Here is a 26,875-nt window from a genome sequence, read left to right on the forward strand (position 1 = left end):
TTCTATGTGCTTGACTCTTCAATTAAGGTTAAGATCCTAAATAAATGAGAGTATTGGGAAGTCATGCTAAGAGGCTCATGCTGGTTTTGCTCTTCTTGCTTACTTTCTTAGATCCATGTATCTAAGCCACCTAGAATTTTATCTGTGGCTGACTTCCTTCTTACAGAAATTAAATTCTATAACTCTTTAGCTTTAACATCACCAGGTTATTATTTCATTAACAGTGTTTTTGCATTTCTCTTATTCATTTCTGTGTAATTATTATTGTATGTCCCCTACAGATTCATGCTAGATGAGACACAGTATGGGATTCAGAGGAAAGAGAAATTGAAAACTTCTCATCTTGAAAGAGACTTGATTTCCCTAGTAAAAGATAAAGGAGGACAACAAGTGGTGGCAGCAGGAGGCATTTCACTTAAAATAACACTACAACTTGATAACAGGGCTGTTTAAAAACGGAAAGGGCTGCCTAGAGACAGTGAACTGCCTATCCCTAGAGGGGCAGAATGCAAACTGGGAAAACTGGCAGGAATGCTGTAGTAGCCCGAATAGTAACTTTTCTCTGGCAGACCCTCTTCAGTATACTTAATGCTTCTATCTATCAAATGCAGTCTTTAATCAGGCAGCATCCTCTGGATCTGCTTAGTCCAGATTTCTAAATGTTGCTGATAGTTAGTAACATAATTCCAGAGCTGAGTCAGCTTTAAAGATGATGAAGGCTAGGCTAGTACCTTAATTCTAAAGATGAGAAAACAGACCTAGAGGTGAATGACATTGTCTAAGATCAGGATAGTCTGGTCTGACCAGGTGATATCCAGGGCACCCTCTTTCTTAGTCTACTGTTCATTCCTTCTCTTTTTACCATAACAAACCATACCTTGAATGGAAAAAACATGACTGGAAATGGTATTAAGATTTTCCATAACTACACTTAAACAAAATCTTTACCGAAACGGACAGAGAAAATACTGGATTTGCCAGAAGACACTAAGAATAGTTACTGACAACTGAAAAAATGAATCAAAGAAAAAAATTATACAAGTCTTCTAGTAAATAGCAAGCAGATTATAATTTTCCCTTTAATGTGCTTTATATAATTTTCCTTTACTCTGATAAATCCAGGTATTTCAAGTTACAGTTCCTTAAACAAAGTGACCAGTCAGTGGAGTCAGCTGTCTGAAAAGGATACACATCTTTCATTTGCTCGATGGTTGGTGCTCGAATAATATCATTGATTCCAATGATGTTCTCATGTCTGAAGCGCAGTAAGATTTTTATCTCCCTCAGGGTTCTCTGGCAGTAGGTCTGGTGTTCAAAAGGACTGATTTTCTTGATAGCTACTCGAACTTTGTTGACATTATCATAAGCAGAGCTAAAAAAAAAAAATGGGGGAAGAGAGAGATGGCATTTAGAATAGTTTGGGAACATTTTGGCAGAAAGAATAAAAATCGGTAAAGTATTAAATGTTTAGCACTCTGGGTAAATACCTGTTTCATACACATGAAGGCAGCATGTATATTACCCACAAAAAAGACTCAAGGCAGGAAGGATGCAGCTGGCGCAATGCAGCACATACTGAATCTCAAACTTAAGAGGGCCCAGCCCTGGTAAATGTGTGGATGCCCACTGTCACAAGCCCAGGAACATGGTTTTATGTCACACACACATGCACAAAACATTTTCCCAGTTTTTAACAGCAACTGCATTTTGGTGAGAATAATCATTTCTGTCTCCAAAACAACTTCCTATTGTTGTATCCGATTCCTAACTCAGCAGAAACATTCAAATGACCATCAACCACATCTTTAGCCCTAACAAAAATGGACCCAAGAGGACGCCTTGATTGCTTGCATCTTTGTCTTATTTGCAAAATGACATGACTCTTTTCTTCTTTTTTAACTGTTTCAAGTAATCAATTTATGTAGGCTCATATAGTTCCAGGACTGACCTTCATATAAATGATAAGCAAATTATTCTTGGTGAAGAAAAATGACGGTTCTATATGTATTAAAGTGGTTTTTAACCATAAAACACAAAAGCCATAAGGAAAAAAAAAATCACCTTTTAAGATGGTATTGATAAATACCACATGGTTTTGAAATTTATTATAACACATTAAAAAAAAACTTTGCTCTTCAAAGCTCTTCATATACATAATTACATTTTGTCTTCACAATACCTTCAAAAGTAGAGGACAGCAATGTTTTCATGTACACTGTCCAGGTAAGATTCCCTTAGTTATAGAGAGGATAATTCATTTACCCAAAGGATTAATCTCCCTAGGCCTTCTTTTTCCAAAGTACCTTAGCCTTACATCCTTTTCTTAGGAAGTTCTCTTTCTATCTCACTCTATCTGGGTACATGTTGCATTGATACATTGCCACCAGTGGATAACCCCCATCACTCAACTAAAGTGCTGCTCAAATTGTGGTCCCCAGACCCCTGCATCAGGATCACCAGACATTCCTGTTAAAAATGCTAGTTTGGGGGCACCTGGGTGGCTCAGATGGTTAAGCATCTGACTCTTCATTTCAGCTCAGGTCATGATCTCAGGGTTGTGTGACTGAGCCCCGCAGCGACAGGCTCTGTGCTCAGCAGGGAGTCTACTTGACAGTCTCTCTCTCCCTTTGCCTCTTCCCCCACTCACGTGTGCTCTCCTTCTCTCTCTCAAATAAATCTCAAAAAAAAAAAAAAAAAAAGCTAGTTTCTGTGCATCCTAGGCCTTCCTTTTTGGAAAAAAAAATTTTTTAATTCCAGTATAATTAAGGTACAGTTACGTTAGATTCAGGTGTACAACAGTGATTCAACAATTCTATATAGATAGTACTCAGTGCTCATCATACATGCCCCTGCACCTATTTCATCCATCCCCCCAGCCATCTCCCTCTGATAACATTTGTTCTCTATATTTAAGACTGGTGGGAGTGGTGTAGGAAGGAAGAGTCTATTTTTTTGTCTTTTTTCTTTGTTCATTTCTTTTGTATCTTAAATTCCATATATGAATGAAATCATACAGTATTTGTCTTCTCTGACTTATTTCACTTAGCATAATACCCTCTAGAACCATCCATGTCACTGCAAATAGCCAAGACTTTATTCCTTTTTAATGGCTACTCGAGTAATATTCCATTGTATATACATACATTTTCATCCACTTATCTACTATCGATGGACAACTGGGTTGCTTCCATATGTTGGCTATTATAAACAATACTGCAATAAACATAGGGGTGCACGTGTTTTCGAATTAGTGTTTTTGTATTTTTTTTTTAATTTTATTATGTTAGTCACCATACAATACATTAGTTTTTGATGTAGTGATCCATGATCCATTGTTTTCGTATAACACCCAGTGCTCCATGCAATACATGCCCTCCTTAACCCCCATCACCGGGCTAACCCATCCCCCCACCCCCTTCCCCTCTAAAACCGTTTGTTTCTCAGAGTCCACAGTCTCTCATGGTTCATCTCTCCCTCTGATTTCCCTCCCTTCATTTTTCCCTTCCTTCTCCTAATGTCTTCCATGCTATTCCTTATGTTCCACAAATAAATGAAACCATATGATAATTGACTTTCTTTCTCTGCTTGACTTATTTCACTTAGCATAATCTCCTCCAGTCCCATCCATGTTGATGTAAAAGTTGGGTATTCATCCTTTCTGATGGCTGAGTAATATTCCATTGTATATATGGACCACATCTTCTTTATCCATGTGTTTTTGTATTCTTTAGGTAAATACTCAGTAGTGGAATTACTGGATCATATGGTAATTCTATTTTTAATTTTTTGAGGAACCTCCATACTCCTTTCCAGGGTGGCTCCTTCTTTTTTTTTTTTTTCCCAAGGTATTTATCGAAAATATTTGGGTAATTTATAACAAAACCTATAAAGTATTCTTCAGAAAAAGAGTTCCAGGGGTGCCTGGCTGGCTCAGCAGAGCATGCGACTCTTGATCTCAGGGTCATGAGTTTGAGCCCCACGTTGGGTGTAGAGATTACTAAAAAAAAAAAAAGAGTTCCATAGCTGTTATACAGGGACCAGTTCTTTCCAAGTTGACCTCAAGGTCTGACTTAACAGAATTCCAAGCAGAAGCAGTAATTATGTCTTCAATTTTGTGATGGCTTTATTTATTTTAGAGTGAGCAAGCGAGTCGGGGAGAAGCAGAGGAAGAGAATCTTGAAGTAGACTCCCCACTGAGTGTGGACCCCTACGCAGGGCTTGATCTCATGACCCTGAGGATCATGACCTGAACTGAAACCAAGAGCTGGATGCTCAATCAACTGAGCCACCCAGGCACCCCACTGTGATGCATTTTAATCTTGGATGTTACTACTGTCTTTATGATCAATATTCTATTTAATCTTTTCTATAAGAGCTTTCCATTTTAATAAGTATCAGTGCCTGGTCCGCTGACTGAAGCAATGAAATAACATTGACAGGGAATAAAACACTGCTTGTTTCCTCAAGCGCTAGAAATAGAAAATAATAAAGTAAGTTTTTTTTCTCAAGTTTGTGCTTCTATATGGTATTTGTCAGTCTGCTTATTCTGAGAATTACTGATGCATTTGTCTGACTCCATCACAAAACTATGCTGTAGGAGGCACCTTACTCTACTCAACTTCAATTCTCCCACACTACTGTTAATATATTGCACTTAGGTGCCCCCAATACTTTGAAATGAAATATATTTCCTTAAAAAAAAGAATCACTGCTCAAATCTTATTCTGCTCTGGTTTGCTGCATGAGGGCCTAAACCACCAATTTTCAGTTAGGCAGGCATAGAGATATGTCATTCAAACAACCTAATTCAATATTGATAATATTTTTAGAAATTAAAATTCTTTTTGGATAATTAAAATCATAGAGCATGAGTCCACCAAAAGAGAATACAGGGTAAAATATTCGTTTAAAATCAACATTATAAATTTCTTATTTTATTGAAGCAGGGTAGTCAAACATGGCCATAAACTTGCTTCTGAGCATAAGACTGTTGCGGCGGGGGGGGGGGGGGGGGGGTTATGGTCAATGTGCCCCTTCAACTGTTATCAACACTAAGTGATGAAATAACCAACAGACCCCTTTTGAGTGAAAAGGCATGAGATCTTCCTCATTGGTTCCCACTTGAAAAGAAGGTATGACCCTGTCCATGGAGTTGGGTCATTTCCTATCTGTTTTCCAGCTCCTTTTTGTTTTATATAATCTGTCATAGAACTGATCACAAATACTTTACACTCTTCTATAACAACTCTATATTTCCTCATTTCTCCTTGGATTTCTCAGTTTTGTTTTCTCTATTTTATTTTGCTATACTTTTTATCATGGACATTTTGGTGTTAGCTTTTGCTTTAAAATCACTTTGGCATTACCAACTTTTTTTTTTCTTTCCTCTAAGAATTTAATCTTTGCTCATCTCCATTTCCCCCACAACTAATACCATGCTACAACTTTTGCTTGAAATGTGTCTCTGTAAACAACTTATGGGTGCAGTTTAGGATCTAAATCCAGTATGTGATTATACAGTTTTTGGATGAGTTAATTTTAGATATTCATATTTTCTTCTTTGAACTGATAAACTTGCTCTTTTCAAAAACAAAAATTTAAATAAGTTGTTCAACATTAAGAAAAGGAAAATCTAGGGGCGCCTGGGTGGCTCAGTCATTAAGCGTCTGCCTTCGGCTCAGGTCATGATCCCAGGGTCCTGGGATCAAGCCCCACATCGGGCTCCCTGCTCCACGGGAAGCCTGTTTCTCCCTCTCCCTCTCCCCCTGCTTGTGATCCTGCTCTCACTGTGTCTCTGTCAAATAAATAAATAAAATCTTTAAAAAAAAAAAAAAAGGAAAATCTTGGGGTGCCTGGGTGGCTTCGTCAGTTAAGTGTCTGCCTTCGGTTCGGGTCATAATCTCTGGGTCCTGGGATCAAGCCCCACATTGGGCTCCCTGCTCAGCAAGGAGCCTGTTTCTCTCTCTCCCCCTGCTTGTACCCTCTCTCTCTCAAATAAATAAAACCTTAAAAAAAAAAAAAAAAAAAAAGGAAAATCTTCCTAACTCAGCTCTATAAAGCAAATAATCTTTAACAATAAATAAAAACTGATGATGATGAGAAAGAACTAAAACCAAAACTAAAGACAGGGGCACCTGGATGGCTCAGTCAGTTGAGCATCTGACTCTTGATTTTGGCTCAGCTCATGATCTCAGGGTGGTGAGATCAAGCTCCATGTCAGGCTCTGTGCCCAGCACAGAGTCTGCTTCTCCCTCTCCCTCTGCTCCTCCCCCTGCTCATGTTCTCTCTCTCTCTCAAATGAATAAATGAATAAAATCTTTAAAAAAAAAAAAGACCAATCTCTTTTATAAGCACAAGCTTGAAAATCAACAAAAAATGAGTAAATACAATTTGATAACACATTAAAAATCCATTATATCCAAGTAGTATTTAATCTTAGGAATTTAAGAATGGTTCAATTAAAAAGAACATTAAAAATTAGACATCATGTCAAACAGACATTTCTCCAAACAAGATACACAAATGACCAACAAGCAGATAAAGTTATTAAACATCACTCATTATTAGGGACATTGAAATAAAAACTGCAGCAAGATATCACCTCATACCTATCATGATTGCCAATATCAAAAAATAAAAAATAAGTGTTGGAGAGGTCATGGAGAAATTGGAACCTCTGTGCATTGTTGGGAATGTAAAATGCCACTATGCAAAACAGTATGGAAGTTTCTAAAAAAAAAATTAAATACAGAATTACCATAAAACCCAGCAATCCCAACTCTGGGTATATATCCAAAAGAATCAAAATAGGGTCTTGAAGAGATATTGGCCCATCCATGTTCACCACAGCATTATTCACAATAGCCAAGTGGAAGCAATACAAATGTCCACTGATGGATGAATGGATAAATTTAAAAAATGTGATATATACATACACTGGAATATTATTCAGCCTTAAAAAAAGGAAATTCTATCATATGCTACAATGTGGATGAACCTTGAGGACATTAACTGAAATAAGCCAGCCACAACGTACTGTGTATGATTCCACTCATATGTAGTACCTAAGTTGTTAAATTCATAAAAAAACAGAATGTAGAATAGAGGTTACTAAGGGCTCGGGGGAGGGAGGAAATGAGGAGATGGTGTGCAAGGTTACAGAGTTTCTGTTTTGCAAGATGAAAAGTACTATAGATCTGTTGCACAATAATGTGAATATACTTAACATTACTGAACTGTATACTTAAAAATGGTTAAAATGGGGCGCCTGGGTGGCTCAGTTGGTTAGGTGACTGCCTTCGGCTCAGGTCATGATCCTGGAGTCACGGGATCGAGTCCCACATCGGGCTCCCTGCTCAGCACGGAGTCTGCTTCTCCCTCTGACCCTCCTCCCTCTCATGCTCTCTGTCTCTCATTCTCTCTCTCGCAAATAAATAAAATCTTAAAAAAAAAAAATTTAATAAAAAAAATGGTTAAAATGTTGTGGTTTTTACTACAGTTAAATTTTTTTATTTTAAAAGGAGCACAACCACAATGGAAAACAGTATGAAGGTTCCTCAAAAAATTAAAAATAGAAATACCATATGATCCAGCAATTCCACTCTAGGTATCTACCTAAGGAAAATAAAAACACTAATTCAGAAAGATATGTGCACTGTGCACCCATTGCTCACTGCAGCATTATTTACAATAGTGAAGATATGGAAACAACCTAAGTGTCCGCTGATGAATGGATAAAGATGATGTGGGGGTGTGTGTGTGTGTGTGTATGAATATATACGTACATATGTGTATACATACATTTCACTTTTAAGTGGAATCTAAACAACAAAATACAACAAAACAAAACCCAGACTCATGATACGGAGTGGTGGTTGCCACAGGGGAAGGGGTTGGGGGCAGGGTGAAATGGGTGAAGGGAATCAAGAGATACAAACTTTCAGTTATAAAACGAGTATGTCGGGCGCCTGGGTGGCTCAGTTGGTTAAGCGACTGCCTTCGGCTCAGGTCATGATCCTGGAGTCCCGGGATCGAGTCCCGCATCGGGCTCCCTGCTCGGCGGGGAGTCTGCTTCTCCCTCTGACCCTCCTCCCTCTCATGCTCTCTGTCTCTCATTCTCTCTGCCTCAAATAAATAAATAAAATCTTTAAAAAAAAAAAAAAACGAGTATGTCATGGGGATGTGATGTACAACATGGGGAACAGTCAATAATATTGTATTAACTTTGCACAGAAACACATGGTAACCAGACCTATTGTGCTAATCAGTTAGCAATGTATACAAATGTTGAATCACTACGGTATACACATGAAATAGAATATAGTTGGGAACCTGGGTGGTTAAGCATCTGACTTTGGCTCAGGTCATGGTCTCAGGGTCCTGGAACTGATCCCTGCATCGGGCTCCCCGCTCAGTGGGGGGTCGGCTTATCCCTCTCCCTCTGCCCCTCCTCCCACTCATGCACACGCTCTCTCTCAAATAAAATCTAAAAAAAAAAAAAAAACAGAATACTGTCAACTATACTTCAATTAAAATTTAAAGGGTGCCTGGGTGGCTCAGTCAGTCAAATGTCCGACTCTTGATCTCAGCTCAGGTCTTGATCTCAGGGTCGTGAGTTCAAACCCTGCACTGGGCTTCACGCTGGGTGTGGAGCCTACTTAAAAATAAAAAAATTTAAAAATCAGAAAAAAAATTTAAGGGAAAAAAGACATGTTAACAAGAAAAAATTTAACATTTCAAGATGTCAAAAAAGAATGATAGTGGTTTATGAACCTACATATGTGATAAAATTGCACAGAAAATACACACACAGAAATGAGTACACATAAAATTACTGATATATGAATGAGCTCTACAGATTGTATCAATGCCAATCTCCCAGCTATGGTATTGTGTTGTAATGTAATGTATGCTGTAATGTATGATTGTAACACAAGATGTTACCAGAGAGGGAAACTGGGATCTCTCTGTATTATTTCTTTTCTTTTTTTTTTTTAATTTTTTTTTTAAGATTTTATTTATTTGCGAGAGAGACAATGAGAGAGAAACAGAGAGCATGAGAGGGAGGAGGGTCAGAGGGAGAAGCAGACTCCCTGCTGAGCAGGGAGCCTGATGTGGGACTCGATCCCGGGACTCCAGGATCATGACCTGAGCCAAAGGCAGTCGCTTAACCAACTGAGCCACCCAGGTGCCCCTCTCTGTATTATTTCTTACAACTGCATGTGATTCTACAATTATCTCAAAATAAAAAGTTTAATTTAAAAAAGCATCCATCAACAGAGGAGTGGTGCTCCATACAGTGAAATACTCTGCAGCTCAGAGAAGGAATGACATATAAAGATCTCCAAGATCTGTTAAGTGGAAAAAAAGCAAGGTCTAGCAGTGGATAACATGCTATATTCTTCTAGTAAATAATAAAGGATATATATTAGCATTTGCTTGTGTTTGCATAAAGGAAGTTTGGAAGGATACACAAGGAAGTATACGAGTGGTGGTGTAGACACAGAATGCCAGGCTATGCAAAACCCTTCATTGTACACCTCTTGATTGAAGAGCCATGTGAACCTCTTCAAATCAAACAAACTTCTTAATTAGGGGGGAAAACGTACAGGAGAAATACTAGTGGAATACTGGAATACCTTTAAAGGAGGAAGCACAATTATTTGAAATTCCTGACCAATACAAAAATACTTGAAAAATAATTATTGGAAAGAGGTGCAAAATATCTTTTTATTTTATTATTATTATTATTATTTTTAAAGATTTTATTTATTTATTCATTAGAGACAGAGAGAGAGAGGCAGAGGGAGAAGCAGGCTCCCAAGGAGCAGGGAGCCCGATGCGGGACTCGATCCCAGGACCCTGAGATCATGACCTGAGCCGAAGGCAGACGCTCAACCATCTGAGCCACCCAGGCGCCCTTATTATTATTATTTTTTAAAGATTTTATTTATTTGACAGAGAGAGACACACAGAGAGAGGGAACACAAGCAGAGGGAGTAGGAGAGGGAGAAGCAGGCCTCCGGCGGCGCAGGGAGCCCGATGCGGGGCTCGATCCCAGGACCCTGGGATCATGACCCGAGCCGAAGGCAGACACCTAACGACTGAGCCACCCAGGCGCCCCAAGGTGCAAAATATCTTTACTTAACCTTGTTCCCACCTGAGAGAATAGTGTGCTCTCTCTCTCTCAAATAAATAAAATCTTCAAAAAAATTGGAATTGGGTATATTATTTCTCTCTCTTTCACACCTCCCCCCAAAAAGGGGGAACTTTTATCCAGTCTGGGGTTAGTATTTGCTATGTATCGAGGACTATTTTAACAGTATAGAAACATTTTAAATAGTACTTTGTTCTTGAGGAACTCAAGCTACTGACAGCCGTCATCTTAAGTAAATGTAGCCTCAATTTCCAGATGAATCCTGAGATCCATAAATAGTGGGGAATAGGCATAGGTCAAGGCTGGAGGTGAGCACACTCAATATTCAAAACAAATTCCTATTATTCAGCAATTAAAGGGAATGAACTTGATATAAACAACACAGAGGAATCTCAAAATAATTATGCTGAGTAAAGCCAGACTACCAGAAAAGTACTTCCATTCATATAAAATGCAAACTAATCTTTAGGGACAGAAGCAGATCATAGGGGTTGCTGGGGGTTGGTGAGGAGGGGGGCTGGTGGGATGGAAGAACTACACAAATGGAGACCAAGTAACTTTGGAAGTGATGAATATGTTCCTTATCTTGGTTGTGCTGATAGATTCATGGGTGTATAATATGTCAAAATATAAACTGTACACTTTAAATATGTGCTCCCTGGATATGTGGTCAACTCCTGGGACAGGTGGATGGGAACAGATAGATTCCAGAAACATATCTGATCAGTGAATGTGGAAGTAGAAGCCCACAAAATTCTGGAGTAGGTTATTTAACAGATGTTTTGTGATCACTTAGGGAAGAAAAGGGAACCAGCATGAGTCAATTATGAACAAGTCATGCTAAACTAACTTCATTTCCTGTTTTGATAGGGTTACCACAACAACACGAGAATGACACCAGAGCTGTGGTGGACTCAAGCCACACTTGTCAAGTACTTCCCATTTATGAGATTTCATGTTAGGATTGGTAACAAAAACAAGTAACGATCCTGCCCTTAAGAAGCTAAGAAACATGAACAGGAACAGACAACATAGACTGCCTTTAACATAGTAAAGCACTTCTGAAACAAAAGGCAAAGCTGGATTTGGAAACAAGGGTATTAGGAGAGGATTAAAAGATGAGACCTATAGAAACCATATCCTGAAGGATGAGCAGGCTTCTGAAAGAGATGCAAGGGCACCAAGAAAGGCAAGAGGTAACACATGGAGAGGAAAACAAGCAGAACATCTATGGGAACCCCTGGCCCTCACCCAACTGAGCCCCTCTCCACAAGGAGGTATTTATGGGGTCTGGAGAACATGCCCATCCGAAGCCCCAGAATTCCCTACTGCCTGAGTCTGCTTCCAAGGCTGTGCAAGCCTCTTACACAGCAGCTCTGCTGAGAGGAGAATGTTCCTCCAGTTTCTGTACCACAGAGTGGCCAAAGGGCAGCTGTTTGCAGGGTGTGCACTGCACCTGGACTGTCATGTCAAGCTGGGTGTCCCATTTATGAGACACACACAAGCTCAAGCTCATGGCAGGGCAGGCTCGGGCTGGGAAGAGAAAAGGGCTGTGCTGGAGGCCTGCTTTCCTGGAACTGCTGGCACGGGACTCCAAGAAGCTCAAGAATTTTCCATTTGAAGCTGATCTTTTTTTTTTTTTTTTAAGATTTTATTTATTTATTTGAGAGAGAGAGCACAAGCACAAGTAGAGGAAGTGGCAGAGGGCAGAGGGAGGAGACTCCCTACTGAGCAGGGAGTCCAATGCAGGGCTCAATCCCAGGACCCCGAGACCATGACCGGGTGGAAGGCAGACCTTAACCGACTGAGCCACCCAGGCGCCCCAATTTGAAGCTGACCTTACAGGTCTTTAAAAGGTTTATCTGTGTGATAGGAGGAGAGACTATATTATATTTAAGGTTTCTTAATTTGATGTATATGGTACATGGGACTCCCATCTGTATTATTTTTTCCCCCAGTTGTATTTTTTTTTCTAAGATTTTATTTATTTATTTGACAGAGAGAGACAGTGACAGAGGGAACACAAGCAGGGGGAGTGGGAGAGGGATGTGGGGCTCGATCCCAGGACCCTGGGATCATGACCTGAGCCACAGGCAGACGCTTAACGACTGAGCCACCCAGGTTCCTCCCCTCCCCGCCCCCAGTTGTATTCTTGACACAGGTCTTGCACACATTAGAGCTGGGTTTGAGAAGTACACAATGAAGATGGGGGGGGGGCTCAAGGACAGTCTTGAACTTCTTGATCTGAAAGATCTAAGAATGCTTGTGAGTGATTCAGATGGAGAAATGAAAGTTCTCTTCTTCCAAGAGCATTAAGGAGAGATCAAAGTTGAGAATAAGGTATGGGAATCTTTAACAGAAGCCAGTTGGGTAGGGGCACCTGGGTGGCTCCATGGGTTAAGCATCCAACCCTGGGTTTCAGCTCAGGTCATGATCTCAGGGGCGTGAGATCGAGTCCCACATCGGGCTCCTGGTTTACCAGGGAGTCTGCTTAAGATTTTCTCTCTCCCTCTCTGTCCCTCACCCTGCTCACGAGCACACATGCATACTCTCTCTCAAATAAATCAATCTTAAAAAAAAAAAGCCAACTGGGCAGCACTAAGGAGAGAGATGTCGTGAAAAGAGGTCTGAGGATAGAATTCAGAACAGTGAAGAGGAACTGGCTAAAGAGAGAAAGTAGTGTAAGTAATAATGGAATGAGAACCCTTGTTGTAAAACTCCAAAACCACATGCTAAACCACAGACAAGAACCAGGAGAGGGTGGTGTTTCAGAAGCTAAGGAAGGAAAGAGTTCCAAACAGGAGAGACTAAGAAATGTAAAAACTGCAAAGCAGTTTCTGAATCTGCAATGAGATGATGTGTGGTAATGTGGGTGTAAGTAAGTAAATGGAGGGGAATGGTGACAGCAGTGGGAAAAGTACAGCTGACTGGTTTTTTTTTTTTTTTTAAAGAAGCCTGAGAGAAGATCTCAGAGACTTCTTTTTTTTTTTTTTAAAGATTTTATTTATTTATTTGAGACAGAGAGAATGAGAGAGAGAGCACATGAGAGGGGGGAGGGTCAGAGGGAGAAGCAGACTCCCTGCCGAGCAGGGAGCCCGATGTGGGACTCGATCCAGGGACCCCAGGATCACGACCTGAGCCGAAGGCAGTCGCTTAACCGACTGAGCCACCCAGGCGCCCCAGCTGACTGTTTTTTAAAGAAGGCAAGGAGGAGGAGAACAACTAGCAAATCCAGGTGAACAACTGAGAGGCACAGGGTGTTATGAAAGCAGTGGGTGGTCGGAGGCTGGGGGACCAGGTGAGGTGAAAGGAAAAGGCCCCCTAGAGCTAGCCAGGGTGATGAGAGAGAGTGCTTTTCAAGCAAAGCATGTGCAAAGGTACAGAGGCCTGAAGGAACCTGGGGCAATGGAGTGTGGGGTATGGGGGGACATGCTGGGGTTGAGGCTGGAGGTATAAGATTAGAACAGAATTTGGTATGGGGGAAACAGTAACTTTACAGTGGAGAAATCCGACAGATACCACCTACACCAAGTGATAACAGTTCATACCCTTAGTGGTAACACATGAATATTGTCAAACAAGGGCATTTCACCTCTGTGATATTCTTTCCCAACACCTATAACCCCAGTCTAATAATGAGAACATCAGATAAACCCAAATTGAGGGACATTCTAGAAAATACTTGAGCAGTACTCCTTAAAACCATCAAGGTCAGGAAAAGAAAGTGTGAGAAACAGTCCCAGCCCCGAGGAGATGAAGCCAACATGACAACTAAATGCATATGGTATCTTGGGAACAGAGCAGAAAAGTGAAATCTGAATAAAGTCTGGAGTTTAGCTAGAACATACTAACGATGGTTTCTTAGTTTTGATAAACTTACAACAGAAATGTAAGATGTCAACATCAGGAGAAACAAAGTGGGTGGGGGCACATGGGAACCCTTTGTACTATATTTGCAACTTCTCTGCAAACCTAAATTTATTCCAACATAAAAGTTTATCAAGTATAATTCAATAAAAATAATTTATTTGAAAAAGTAAAAAAAAAAAAAAGTTCATCTGAAAAAGGTATTCCACTAAATGATAACTCCAAAGCTAATGAAGTGATTAGCATGTAGATAATATGGGCTAAATTTAATAAGTAATTCATAAGTACATATTTTAACCTCCTGTAAGTGAATGTTTGACAGAATTAAAATATTCCTAAAAAGGTAACTGAAAACTTTACCTAACTGAACTTTTATTAAAAAAAAAGATTTTATTTATTTATTTGAGAGAGAGAGAACGAACGGTGGGGAGGGGCAGAGGGAGAGAAAGAAGCAGATTTCCCTCTGAGCAGGAAGCCCGCTGCAGGGCTTGATCCCAGGACCCTGAGATCATGACCTGAGCTGAAGGCAAACGCTTACTGAGCCACCTAGGCACCCCTACCTACCCTAATTGAACTTTGTAAGTTAAATTCCACCTCAATCATTTGATAAACGTTTACTAATAAATATATCTAACATAGCCTATTCATTGCAAATTGAAATAAATAAAACATTCCACCTTGTCTTTCTCCCTTTGAGCATCCTTAAGAACAGGGATGATAGGGTGCCTGGGTGGCTCAGTCGGTTAAGCGGCTGCCTTCAGCTCGGGTCATGATCCCAGGGTCCTGGGATCAGGCCTCACATCAGGCTCCCTGCTCAGTGGGGAGCCTGCTTCTCCCTCTCCCCCTGCTTGTGCTCTCTCTCTTTCTGTTAAATAAGTAAAGTCTTAAAAAAAAAAAAAAGAATAGGGACAATAAGTGAAGATATATACTGCAGCACTACCTAAAAGAACAAAGCTTGTATTGCCAAACATAAGGATTAATACATTATGGAATATTAACAGGTCATTGTGCAGCTATTAAGCCTAGTATGAATACCGTATTAACTAGAGGTAAGATTCAAAATAAAATCAAAGACTGAGGGGCGCCTAGGTGGCTCAGTCGTTAAGCTTCTGCCTTCAGCTCAGGTCATGATCCCAGGGTCCTGGGATCGAGTCCTGCATCAGGCTCCTTGCTCAGCGGGAAGCCTGCTTCTCCCTCTCCCATTCCCCCTGCTTGTGTTCCCTCTCTCGCTGTGTCTCTCTCTGTCAAATAAATAAATAAAATCTTAAAAAAAAAAAAAATCAAAGACTGAAGCTTAAAAATATCTAGAGGAGGCAATTTATGAAACAAGCTAAGATGATGGCATCATGAGTGATTTAAGACATAATTTAAATTGTCTTTTGTCTCACCATTTCTGTCTTCTCCATTGGGAGAAAAAAATAACCAATAAAGTGTAGGTTATATAAAACAAGACAGCTTAAAATAAGGCAATAACCTGAGATTTAAATGAATTCCTAAAGTTCTAAATACCTTCACAGGCTTTTGCTACTAGCCATGACAAAGGAACACAGGCTGATTTACTCTCCAACCTTAAACAATGAAAAAAATCCAGACAGTATGTATGTGAAACAAGTTTTTGGACATCCAACAATGGCCAACACAGGGCAGCTTACTGCCTGGAGTTTCCAGACTGCAATGCATAGAGGGGAAGCCCAATGGAGCCTGGGTGAGTCTAGGACAGAATTCAAACTTGGAAAAGTCAAGTAAGAATTTGCCAGGCAAAGTCTAGGACAGGAGAGAACCTCAGAGAAGGTTGAGGAGATCAGCAGATGGGTTCCCTTCGAGTCTTCAGCTGAGTAATGATCAGAAGCACATGCATGATGAAATTCCAAGGCTGGGGAAGAAGCCACACAGGCCCAAAAATATGCTTAAAAGCAAGTTTTGAAAGAATTGAACTGTACCTTAGTTGCATCCCAGAGAAAAAGCCCCAAAATATTTAAAGTAATACCAAAAAAATCTAGCACTCAGTAATGTAAAATCCACAATGTCTTACATCTAATCAAAACTTACCAATATTCAAAAAAGTAGGAAAATACATCCATAATGAGAAAGCCAATAATAAAAAAAGACCCAGAAATTAGAGGTGATAGAATAGACAAGAATATAAACAATTATAAAAATAACAAGAAAAAGAAAGTAGAGCATGACAAAGAGAAATGGAAGGTATAAAAGACTCAAACTGAATTTCTAGAGATGAAAAAAATACAATGGTTGGAATTAGGAACAGATCACACACTAAAAAAAACCTGGTGACTTAGCAGACACAGCAATAGAAACTAGTCAAAATGTAATACCAAGAGAAAAAAGACTGGGCATGGGGGAAAAACAGCACCAGTTAACTGTGGGACAAGATCAAGTGGCTTCACATACATTTAATTGGAATCTAACACCTTCACAAGTATAAAATCTGAGAGAAAGTAAATACTTATTTCTATAAAAGTACTGAAAAAAAGAAACACAAGTTCTCTCTCAACACTGGTTAAAACTAAGCAATAGGCACTAGCTAAAAGAGGAAAGACAATGTCATTACAACAGAGAGTGAAAATGTATTCTGACGTCCAAGTAAAAGCCCAGAGTGGCTGCAGCTGCATACTTAAAATATGTATCTTAGACTATAAAAGGAAACAATTATTTACAGATTCCCACTTGGACACACAGGAATACTTTTATATATTCTGGACTCTGAGAAACAGAAGAACCATTTCAAATCTGCTGTTTGCCAACTAGGACTGACAGCAACAGTCTTCTTTGGGGGGAAAAACAAGTGGAGAAAAAAAAAATACAGCCTTCTCTAAATTGCCATATGAAAACTGTACCTTTTATACTTTAAAAAAGCATTACTTCAAAATCTCAAGATTTCTAGGGGCGCCTGGGTGGCTCAGTCAGTCAAGCGTCTACTCTTGCAGTTTTGGGATCGAGCCCCCTCCATGCTCAGGGAGAAGTCTGCTTGAGATTCTCCCTCTCCCTCTGCCCTTCCCGCTCTCTCGCATATAAATAAATAAATCTTTAAAATATTTTCAGATTTCTAAGTATTTGGTTCTTAAGAGTTTAGGAACTAAATTTTATTCTTAAGACGTTATTCATTTGGATAGCTTTACCTTTGTGGTATAGTTCCTTTCACTGACAGTATTTCTTTGTTTCTTATAATATTAGTATCCCTCCCCCTTGCTATCTTGAATGTACCTGCTTTTTCCTAAGTACATTTGGGCCTGAAAGTAGGGTGCTCCACACTATTACCACTTTCTAGTGCTAGTAGTGCCCGTATAAGCTCAGCAAGCAGTAAGCCAACTTGATCCCTACAGCTACACTTCCAATACTGCTCGCTAACTGCATTCTTAACACAAGCTGTCTAGGCTTTGAACTGCTCCGCAGAACTTTTCATACCGCCGGCTTCTGATCACATCTCCTCTCCGTTCTCAGTAGTATTTACTATGGTGTAAAAAGCAACAACAGTTAACATTGTTGCTACAGTACTTTCAACTCTTGCTTGCCCCACCTCAAGGTTTCTGTTTTCGGTGTATGTTATATTTGAAGCAGTAAGTACTGATCAGCAATTAAAGCACATTAAAAATGTGGAGGAAAAAGAATTCTTAGAACTTGATGGCTTTGTTTTATAAAAAAAATGGGCATGCCTGGGTGGCTAGGTTGGTTGAGCATCTGATTCTTGATCTCAGCTCAGGTCTTGATCTCAGGGTTGTAGATCAAGCCCCATGTTGGGCTCCATGCTGGACGTGGAGCCTTTTTAAATGACTGAGAGTACTCTAAATCTACCATGTCTATCAGGATTCAAGGTGGGTTTTTGGGTGACCAAGTATAAAGGATAAGAAATATCTACTAAATCATTTTCTCATTGTGCTCTTGTGCTCTGATGTAAAACTGATAACCATTCAAACCAAGATCAAAACAATATTCTAAGTATTAATCATTTATGCACTCACTTTACATTATGCTTGCTTATACTTACTGATATATTGCTTTGCCTTGTTTCCTTCATGTACATCACTCAAAATGTTTATAGTTTACTTATACTAGGAACTAAGTGGTGGTGATAATGAAAAGTTTATGAACAATTCTTTTTTAATAAGTGCTACAATTTATTGAGTGCTTATTATATGTCAGGCATTGCTCTGTGTTACTATCTGTGGATCTTTTTCAGAAGGTGGTATTTTTTAAAAAAGCAGGCAGAATTTAAAAATAGGCAGTATATGAGAAGGGCTTGTAGGAAGGAGCTGTAGGAGCTAAAGCATGGAAGGCTGAGTACAAGTGCTGAGTCCTTCCATATGGCTGGAGCTTAGGACCCAACTAAGGAAAGAGCAAAGGGTGATGTCAGACTGAGAAAGCTGAGAAATCTATACTTTCTTCTTCTAATTGAATCCTCAGGCCCTGAGAGTGACACTATCAGAAATATGGTATAAAAGTGAAGAACGGGATGCCTGGGTGGCTCAGTAGGTTGAGCATCTGCCTTTGGCTCAGGTCATGATCCCAGGATCCTAGGATCGCGTCCCACATTGGGCTCCTTGCTTGGTGGGGAGCCTGCTTCTCCCTCTGCTTGTGCTCTCTCTCTCTCTGACAAATAAATAAATAAATAAATAAATAAATTCTAAAAATAAATAAAGTGATGAAGGGGGCTAAACCTAGAAACAGGAAGACCAATGATAAGACTACAATTGTAATTCTTGAAATACTTATACTCTTCACTACTTTGAAATTACAGTAGTTATTAGACCTGCTGCTTGATCTTGTTATTTAAGGCATTAATAAAAAAGCACATATATCAGGATTAAGAGTACAACTTATCATGATGAGCACTGAGTAATGGATAGAAGTGTTGAATCACTGTACTGTACACCTGAAACTAATATAACACATGTTAACTATACTGGAATTAAAATAAAATCTTACATAGTTTGTTCCACTGACTCCCTAAAAGATTCACAGCACAAAAAGATTAAGAAGTCTTGTTACTATGGCAATTTACAGATTCACTGGAAGTGACAAAGATAGAAAACTAATATAGAAATTTATATTCAAGAGAGATAGGACAGGAGCACCTGGGTGGCTCAGTCGGTTAGCCCCCACCTTTGGCTCAGGTCATGATCTCAGAGTCCTGGGATTGAGCCCCGCATTGCAATGGGCTCCCGACTCAGTGGGGAGTCTGCTTCTCCCTCTCCCCCCCATGCTCTCTCTCAAATAAATAAATAAAATCTTAAAAAAAAAAGAGAGAGAAAGATAGGACAGTTTAGGATCTTGAAGGAGGCATACTGGATAACCTTAAAAACATGTGTTTAACATTCAAATGTTAAAATTAATTTTATTTATTCATCAAATATCTATTAACCATCCACAATGCATTGACTGCTATGGAAACAGCAGTGAAAATAGAAAGTTCCCTTCTATCATTAACCTTATACAATATGGGGGAACTATAAAGAGACTGCATTAATATATATTTACATAATAGGATACATATTATATGACCATATAAATTATGATGAATACCAAGGAAAAATGCAAATGGTATAATTAATGTTGTCATGGATAACTAGACAACTTGGTTTAAATGGTTTAGAGAAGGTTTTTCCTCTCTAAGGAAGCAGCATTTAAAACAGACCTGAAGGATGAACGGGAATTAAGCAAGTTGAAGAAGGGCAGAGAAAGCAAGTATTCTACAAGCAGAGAGGAGTTAGGCTGGAGTATTTGTGGACTCAAAGGAAGGCCACTGTGCCTGAAGCATACTAAGCACAGACAGTATACTTCAGGATGAGGCTGAAGAAATAGGCAGTGGACCTGGCAGTTCTGCTAAGGATTTAAGATTTAACTTAAGTATTCTTCCACTTTAATCTGGGAACTAAAAGTGCCCAATTTATATTTTTAAACAATCTCTCCAGCTGTAATACGCAGAATGAATTGTAAAAAGTAAAAAGTAAAAAAAGAAACCATTTGAAGCACTCCAATGGTACCAGTGAGAGAGAACAGCAGCTTGGACTAAGCAACAAGCGTATCAGTGGCACTTTCAGCAGGTCAGTTACTGTGTAAAACCGTGCCACCTACTGCAGGACATTTAGCATCCCAGGCCAAAGGGCACTATGAACCTGCAGCATTCCCAAGTCAGGAAAATAATTTTTTTTTTTAAAGATTTTATCCATTTTTTGAGAGAGAGAGACAGCGAGAGAGGGAACACAAGCAGGGGGAGTGGGAGAGGGAGAAGCAGGGGGAGTGGGAGAGGGAGAAGCAGGCTTCCCACGGAGCAGGGAGCCCGAGACGGGTCTTGATCCCAGGACACTGAGATCATGACCCGAGCCGAAGGCAGATGCTTAACGACTGAGCCACCCAGGCACCCCAGGAAAATAATTTTAAAAAGAAAAAGAAAAACCACCACACCTTCTCAGGGGAACGGTAAAGCCCCACGAATGTACAAGAACAACGGCACAGAGACAGAAGAAGTTCGCAAGACTGAAAAGTTTGCCAAGTATGATCTGGCCAACGAGATGGGTAAGCAAGCCAGATAATACCACTGGGGTCCAAAAGAAGCTGTGCAGGGGCGCCTGGGTGGCTCAGTCGTTAAGCGTCTGCCTTCGGCTCAGGTCATGATCTCAGGGTCCTGGGATCGAGCCCCGCATCGGGCTCCCTACTCCGCGGGAAGCCTGCTTCTCCCTCTACCACTCCCCCTGCTTGTGTTCCCTCTCTTGCTGTGTCTCTCTCTGTCAAATAAATAAAATCTTAAAAAAAAAAAAAAGCTGTGCAGATGGAAGAAGAAACTTTGCAACACACAGGACTTGTATTCAGAATATATAAAGAATTCTCACAACTTCAAAACAAGAGGACAAAACCCAGTATTTAAAATAAACATTTTTTGTGACAATAAACACATGAAAAAATGACTGATGAATCATAGGGGAAAATGCAAATTAAAACCACATAACCATTAGAATCGCTAAGATAAAAAAGACTGGTCATACCAAGTGCTGAGGAGGATGTATAAAAGCTAGAACTCTCACATACTGCAGGTGCAACTTTACAACCACCATGGAAAACAGTTCAGCAGTTTCTGAAAAGTTAAATGTACACTGATCATACAATCCAGCAATTCCACTGCTAAACCTTTACTCAAGAGAAATGCAAATATACGTCCACACAGACTTGTATACAAATGTCTGTAGGAGCTTTATGCAAGTAGCCACAAACTTGGAACAACCCAATGTTCCTCAAAACAAGGAAGGGGTAAACTGCTCCATCTCCACATGATGGAAGTGTACTCAGCAACAAAAAAAGGAAACACCTACAGCACTGGTATATGTAACACCAAAGATGAATCTGAAAAACACCATGTAAAGTGAAAGAAGCCAGGCACAAAAAGAGTACAGACTTTTTTTTCTTTTCTTTTCTTTTTTTTTTTTTTTTGAGAAGGAGACAGAAAGAGCAGGGAGAGAGAATCCCAAGCAGGCTCCACGCCCAGTACAGAGCCCACTGGGCTTGATCTCACAACCCTGAGATCATTACCTGAGCTGAAATCAAGAGCCAGACGCTTAACTGACTGAGCCACCCAGGTGCCCCAAGAGTACAGACTTTCAAACTCCATTTACATGAACTCCCAGAAAAGCTCAAGCTGAGCCACAGTGATAGCTGATCTGTAGTTACCTGAGGTGAAGACTGACTGCAAAGGGGCTCAAGGATGCTTTCTAGGGTTATGTAATGTTCTTTAGCTTTCCTATGGTGGCTACACAAGTATATCCACTTGCCAAGATTCACTGAACTGTATATATAGAGAAGATGCATTTTACTATATATAAATTATACCTCAAAGGTGATTTAAAAAATGGAGCTGTACTACAAAATTATATGGTTGGTTTTCTTTCACGGTTCATATGCTCATATTGAAGGCAATTCCAAGGGAAATGTTCCAAACAGGTTTTGGGCAATGGCAGGATCATTAGAATAAATGCCCAGCCTTCCATAGTCATTTCTGAGGCTTTAATATATATATAAAATTTCTGGTATGTTCAGGTTTTCTCATCCTCCCCAATCCCCTGTCATTATAGTCATTTCTTAGCAGAAGCTCAATAATATTTGTGGATAATAAGTTTGTCTAAATAAAGTAGGTATCTTATCATGCACAAGCACCATATACTGTACACACTGTTAAGCAACTAAAATGCTACCTATCAACTGTGAATGGGTTATTTTTAGAGAAAGCTATTAAGCTGTTCTCCAAGCTACCCATTTTGGTGAACTTTAATTATCTGAACAAAACTACAGTATTTCATTTCGTTTCACAGGTAAAAATTAACTTGTCTTCAGATGCTAAGTAAGTTAGACTGATCCAAATTAATGTTCCAAAAATAAAAAGACAGATAATACAAATGACTGCTTTAAAAGAAAATGTATTCCTTACCTCAGCTTGATTCTCTCATAATTTACTAACCAAGAAAGCCAGTGCAAAGATTTTAAGAGGGTGCAAATCATTAGGTGAGCAAAAAACAGCTAGTCTAAAGTCATTTCAGCTATAAAACCATCATCATTTTAAGGCTCCAGGGGCGCCTGGGTAGCTCAGTTGGTTAAGCATCTGACTCTTGATTTCGGTTCAGGTCATGCTTTCAGGGTTGTGAGATCGAGATGTCAGGCTCCATGCTGGGTGTGGAGCCTGTTTAAGATTCTCTCTTTCCCTCTCCCTCTGCCCTTCCCCCTTTCCCCGCCCTTAAAAAAAACAGTGTTCCAATATAGTATCACAGCTTAGGATCTGATATCATTAGCACATATGCAACCTCTCAAGAAAAGGTGCTCTGGACTGTCCAGAGCTTAAAAAAGTTTGGCTGTCTATATATGCATTTTTCACTCTTCAATAATAAAACAGGAGCCAAGAGCCAAAGAATATCAATTCTGGCCCTATCCCTTCCTGAGACATCACTGAGTTACCTAACATGTATCTCTGAACAACCATTTGTTTGGATCAAAAATGAGGAAAGGCCAAGGGTTGTGAAGATTGCAGAAATAGATGCAAAGCCTAAAAGATATCAGGCTTTCAAAAAAAAAAAAGTAAAGTCATTCTTATTACTTTATTATATTATTCATTATATTTATTACTTATATTTAAATAATATGTATATATATATTTTTTATATTTATCACATGAATCCTAAAAAAGAAATAACATTAGAAAAGAACACCAGACTTCAAATTAGGAGGTCTGAGTTTTAGTCCTAACTTGGCTATGCCCTACATGTCTGCTCTGACAGTGTTGGGACAAGTTACAAAAAAGAGAAGATTCTATTATTCTGTGTTCAGGCTTCTTCTAAACATAGCAAGTGGAAAAAACTAATATGCATACAAGAGAATAGAAAAAAAAACCCCACACCTAATAATATGGATGTATATACACATGTATGCATAGAAATAAACATAGAAAGATGGGAGATTTGGGGGTGCCTCGGTAGCTCAGTTGTTAAGCGTCTGCCTTCAGCTCAGGTCATGGTCCTCTCTGTCAAATAAGTAAAAATCTTAAAAAAAAAAAAAAAAAAGAAAGATGGGAGATTTGTAGTGACTTATAGTCTGTAAAGTTTCCTCAAATGTTGGGTGGACTGAAGTATACAAATTATTGGGGCACCCGGGTGGCTCAGTTGGTTAAGCGTCCAACTCTTGGTTTCAGCTCAGGTCATGATCTCAGGGTCCTGGGATTGGGCCCCATGTTGGACTCCATGCTCAGCGGGAAGTCTGAGGATTCTCTCTCTCTCTCTCTCAAATAAGTAAATCTTAAAAAAAAAGTACACAAATTACCAAAAGAGTACAAAAAACTAACATTTCTCTCCTCAGGAATAGGAAAAATGAGTCTATGCTACCAGATCTAAGGTACTGTAATAGGTACCAACGTGACTATCATCATCCTAAAAATTCACAACCAAGAAATCTTGTTTAAGTTGAAGCATGTTAGGGTAACACAAAATCAGAGTTAGTATTCTTTGCAATAGATACTCTAATCGAAAGCAGTGCTATTTAGAAGTGATCTTCGGGATGCCTGGGTGGCTCAGTTAAGCATCCGACTCTTGATCTTGGCTCAGGTCTTGTCTGTCTCAGGGTTGTGAGTTCAAGCCCTGTGTTGAACTTAAAAAAAAAAAAAGTCATCTTCGTAATTCCACTGTGCTCTGAACTTGTCATGACAAAGAGACAGAAACGTTGATGAAGCAAATGGGCCAATTACTTTTTGATTATTACATTTCCTTCCTCAGTTATTCTCTCCTACCTTCATAGGCAAGAATTTTTTAATGGTTCAGGTCAAGATGACTAGTAGTGAGCTATGATAACAGCTAGAAGTCATCAACAAAGACCAAGAGCATCAAGTCTCTTCGAATGATAAGCACTGAATGGTAGCACAGGCAGCTCCATGTGCCTCTGGACTTGAAGTAGACTAAGAAAAGGAGAAAGGACCTCGTTACTCATAATGACCATAGTCCTTAGCACTTGGCCCAGTGCTAAGAGCTTTAAAAAATTCCTTACATATTGTCTTTACCACAACCCTATGAAGTAACCCCTGTTTTATGGATGATGAAACTGAAGCAGATGGGAAGAGTCAAGTAAGTTGTGTGTAATTACTTAACCAATAGTTAACAGAACTGGGACTCAAACCCAGGTGAGCTGACCTCCCATGTTCTCAGCCACTACACCAAACAAGGACCAATAGTCCTCCACTAGCCATGCCCTCTTAGTGGTGATGAACCAAAATTACGGCCACAATTGAGCCAGACTGTGACAGGTCAACTGAAAAAAAGGCAGACAATGAAGACAAGAAAAATAATGATCATGATTATGATACAGAAAATGCTCTGCTTCCCAAAGTGGTCTACCTGTTTTGATGGTTATGGCTATTTAGATGTTCTTTGGGATGAGCCAAAATCCATCTCCCCGAAATAACAGACAAATATATGCTGAAAATGAGGTGTGGGGGTGGGAGAGTAGACTTGAAGGCAGAAGACAGAAAGGCAAACCAGACACAAGGGAGATGAGAAAGGGGCCTGAATGGATACAAGCAAAAAAATCATGTTGAAAACCACAGAAATTAGAATCCAAAGATTTTCAGTGGTGCCAATCATGACAATTAAGTGATTGTCTCTAGCATCTATCATACTACCCCTGTGCAAGATCAGGCAAATAAACAGGTGGGTTCTTGTAAAATGGGAGTGGAAAGATCATAAGAAGTTGAGAATCTGGTCAGAGAGGTCAGCAGACAGAATCCAAACCAATGCCAGACCAGACTAATATACAGGGAAAACCATAGAGATCTCAAGCCAAGGGGCACAGGGGAAAGAAGGCACAACAGAGCTACGGTCTACAAGAGGATGACCTACTTCACGAGGGCAACCCTTGCACACCTTTGTAAGCTGGACCCTGACGAGTCAAGTCAAAGAAAAAGAAGCTCAGGGCGCCTGGGTGGCTCAGTTGGTTAAGCGACTGCCTTCGGCTCAGGTCATGATCCTGGAGTCCCGGGATCGAGTCCCGCATCGGGCTCCCTGCTCGGCAGGGAGTCTGCTTCTCCCTCTGACCCTCCTCCCTCTCATGCTCTCTCATTCTCTCTGTCTCAAATAAATAAATAAAAAAAAAATCTTAAAAAAAAAAAAAAAAAATTAAAAAAAAAAAAAAAAAAAAAAAGAAGCTCAGAAGACTGTCCCCATCACTAAAACATAAAGGAATTGCTACCCTTAAAAATAAAATGGTGAGTCAATTCACCACCAAAAATGGGTTTATTCAGGAATAGCAGAGAATTATAATTTGGGACATACAAACTATAGTAAGACCACAGGCAAATCAGACAAAGGAGAGAAACTTTATTTTATGGAGCAGGAAGTTGGAAGGGTTGTTTTGAACAAAAGTCTATTTGAGAAAAGCAAAAGTCCAGGATGAGGATGGTTTCTCACTGGCTGATTGCAGAGGTAGTTGCTTTCTTACAGGAGATGCGAGGTATATTTCTCTGCTGGGGCTTCTAAGCATTCTTTCCTGTCTAGTTCTTCTGTTGGGATCTGTAATTGATAATTCTTCCTGTAACTGACATCCAGTAGTACTGTCTGGCTCTAGCCTCCCAACTCCACTTTAGCAAGGTGTGCCTTTATTAATTTTCAGAGTCGAGAAATGCAAGTCTCTTATGAACTGTCACTGTCAGAAATATCAAACACCTGCCTCAGACATGTGGAAAATGACTAAGATGGGGAAAAAAAAAATGACTAAGATGGGGAAATGTTTAAGCTTGAAGTATACAGTATTATTATCTAAACTGAAAGGAGCTGCCTGCACAACTAAGCAGGTGGTGAGATGTTATATAACAGATGCTAAAGTAGGTAAAGTAGAAAAATGTAACATGTAATTATAACTAAAATGTCAGTCAGAAAATCTCCAGTCAGCTCTAGAAAACTAATTTACTTTTTTTTTCATTAAAAAAGTTTCTGCAGTTAAAAGTTTGTCTCTGTTTTTTTTTTTTTTTTTTTTACAAAACCCATCATGATAAAAGCAGCAGACAAGGAAAGGAATACCTTGGGCAAAATTTGATAATCTCTCACATGTATGTCAAGTTATAAAATGTATGCAATTAACTCTATGTTGCTGAAGGGGATGCCAACTGTACAATCTTCTGGGGAGGAATTTGGCAATACCCACAAAATTATGTATCTATACCTATCTTTTGATTCAGCAATCCCACTCCTAATAGTCTACCCTGGAGATACACCTCCAACAATATGAAAATATAGATGTTAGAGGTTATTTGTGGAAGCATTACTTGTAGTTTCAAAATACTGGAAATAACCTAAATACCCATATATACTGGAGGAACAC

At 39.6% G+C, this 26,875-nt stretch overlaps 1 protein-coding gene across 2 annotated transcripts in view; it reads right to left on the reverse strand.

Moving 5' to 3' along the window:
* MAPK1 (mitogen-activated protein kinase 1) overlaps positions 1 to 26,875 on the reverse strand; it is a 106,890-nt gene that overhangs the window by 45,789 nt on the left and 34,226 nt on the right. For both annotated transcript variants that reach the window (XM_044921155.1, XM_021687870.1), the window contains exon 2: positions 1,190 to 1,372. In XM_044921155.1, the coding sequence (XP_044777090.1) occupies positions 1,190 to 1,372 (183 nt within the window). The remainder of the gene's footprint in view (positions 1 to 1,189; positions 1,373 to 26,875) is intronic.

Source organism: Neomonachus schauinslandi, chromosome 14 (assembly GCF_002201575.2).
Source record: "Neomonachus schauinslandi chromosome 14, ASM220157v2, whole genome shotgun sequence".
Classification (NCBI taxonomy): Eukaryota; Metazoa; Chordata; class Mammalia; order Carnivora; family Phocidae; genus Neomonachus; species Neomonachus schauinslandi.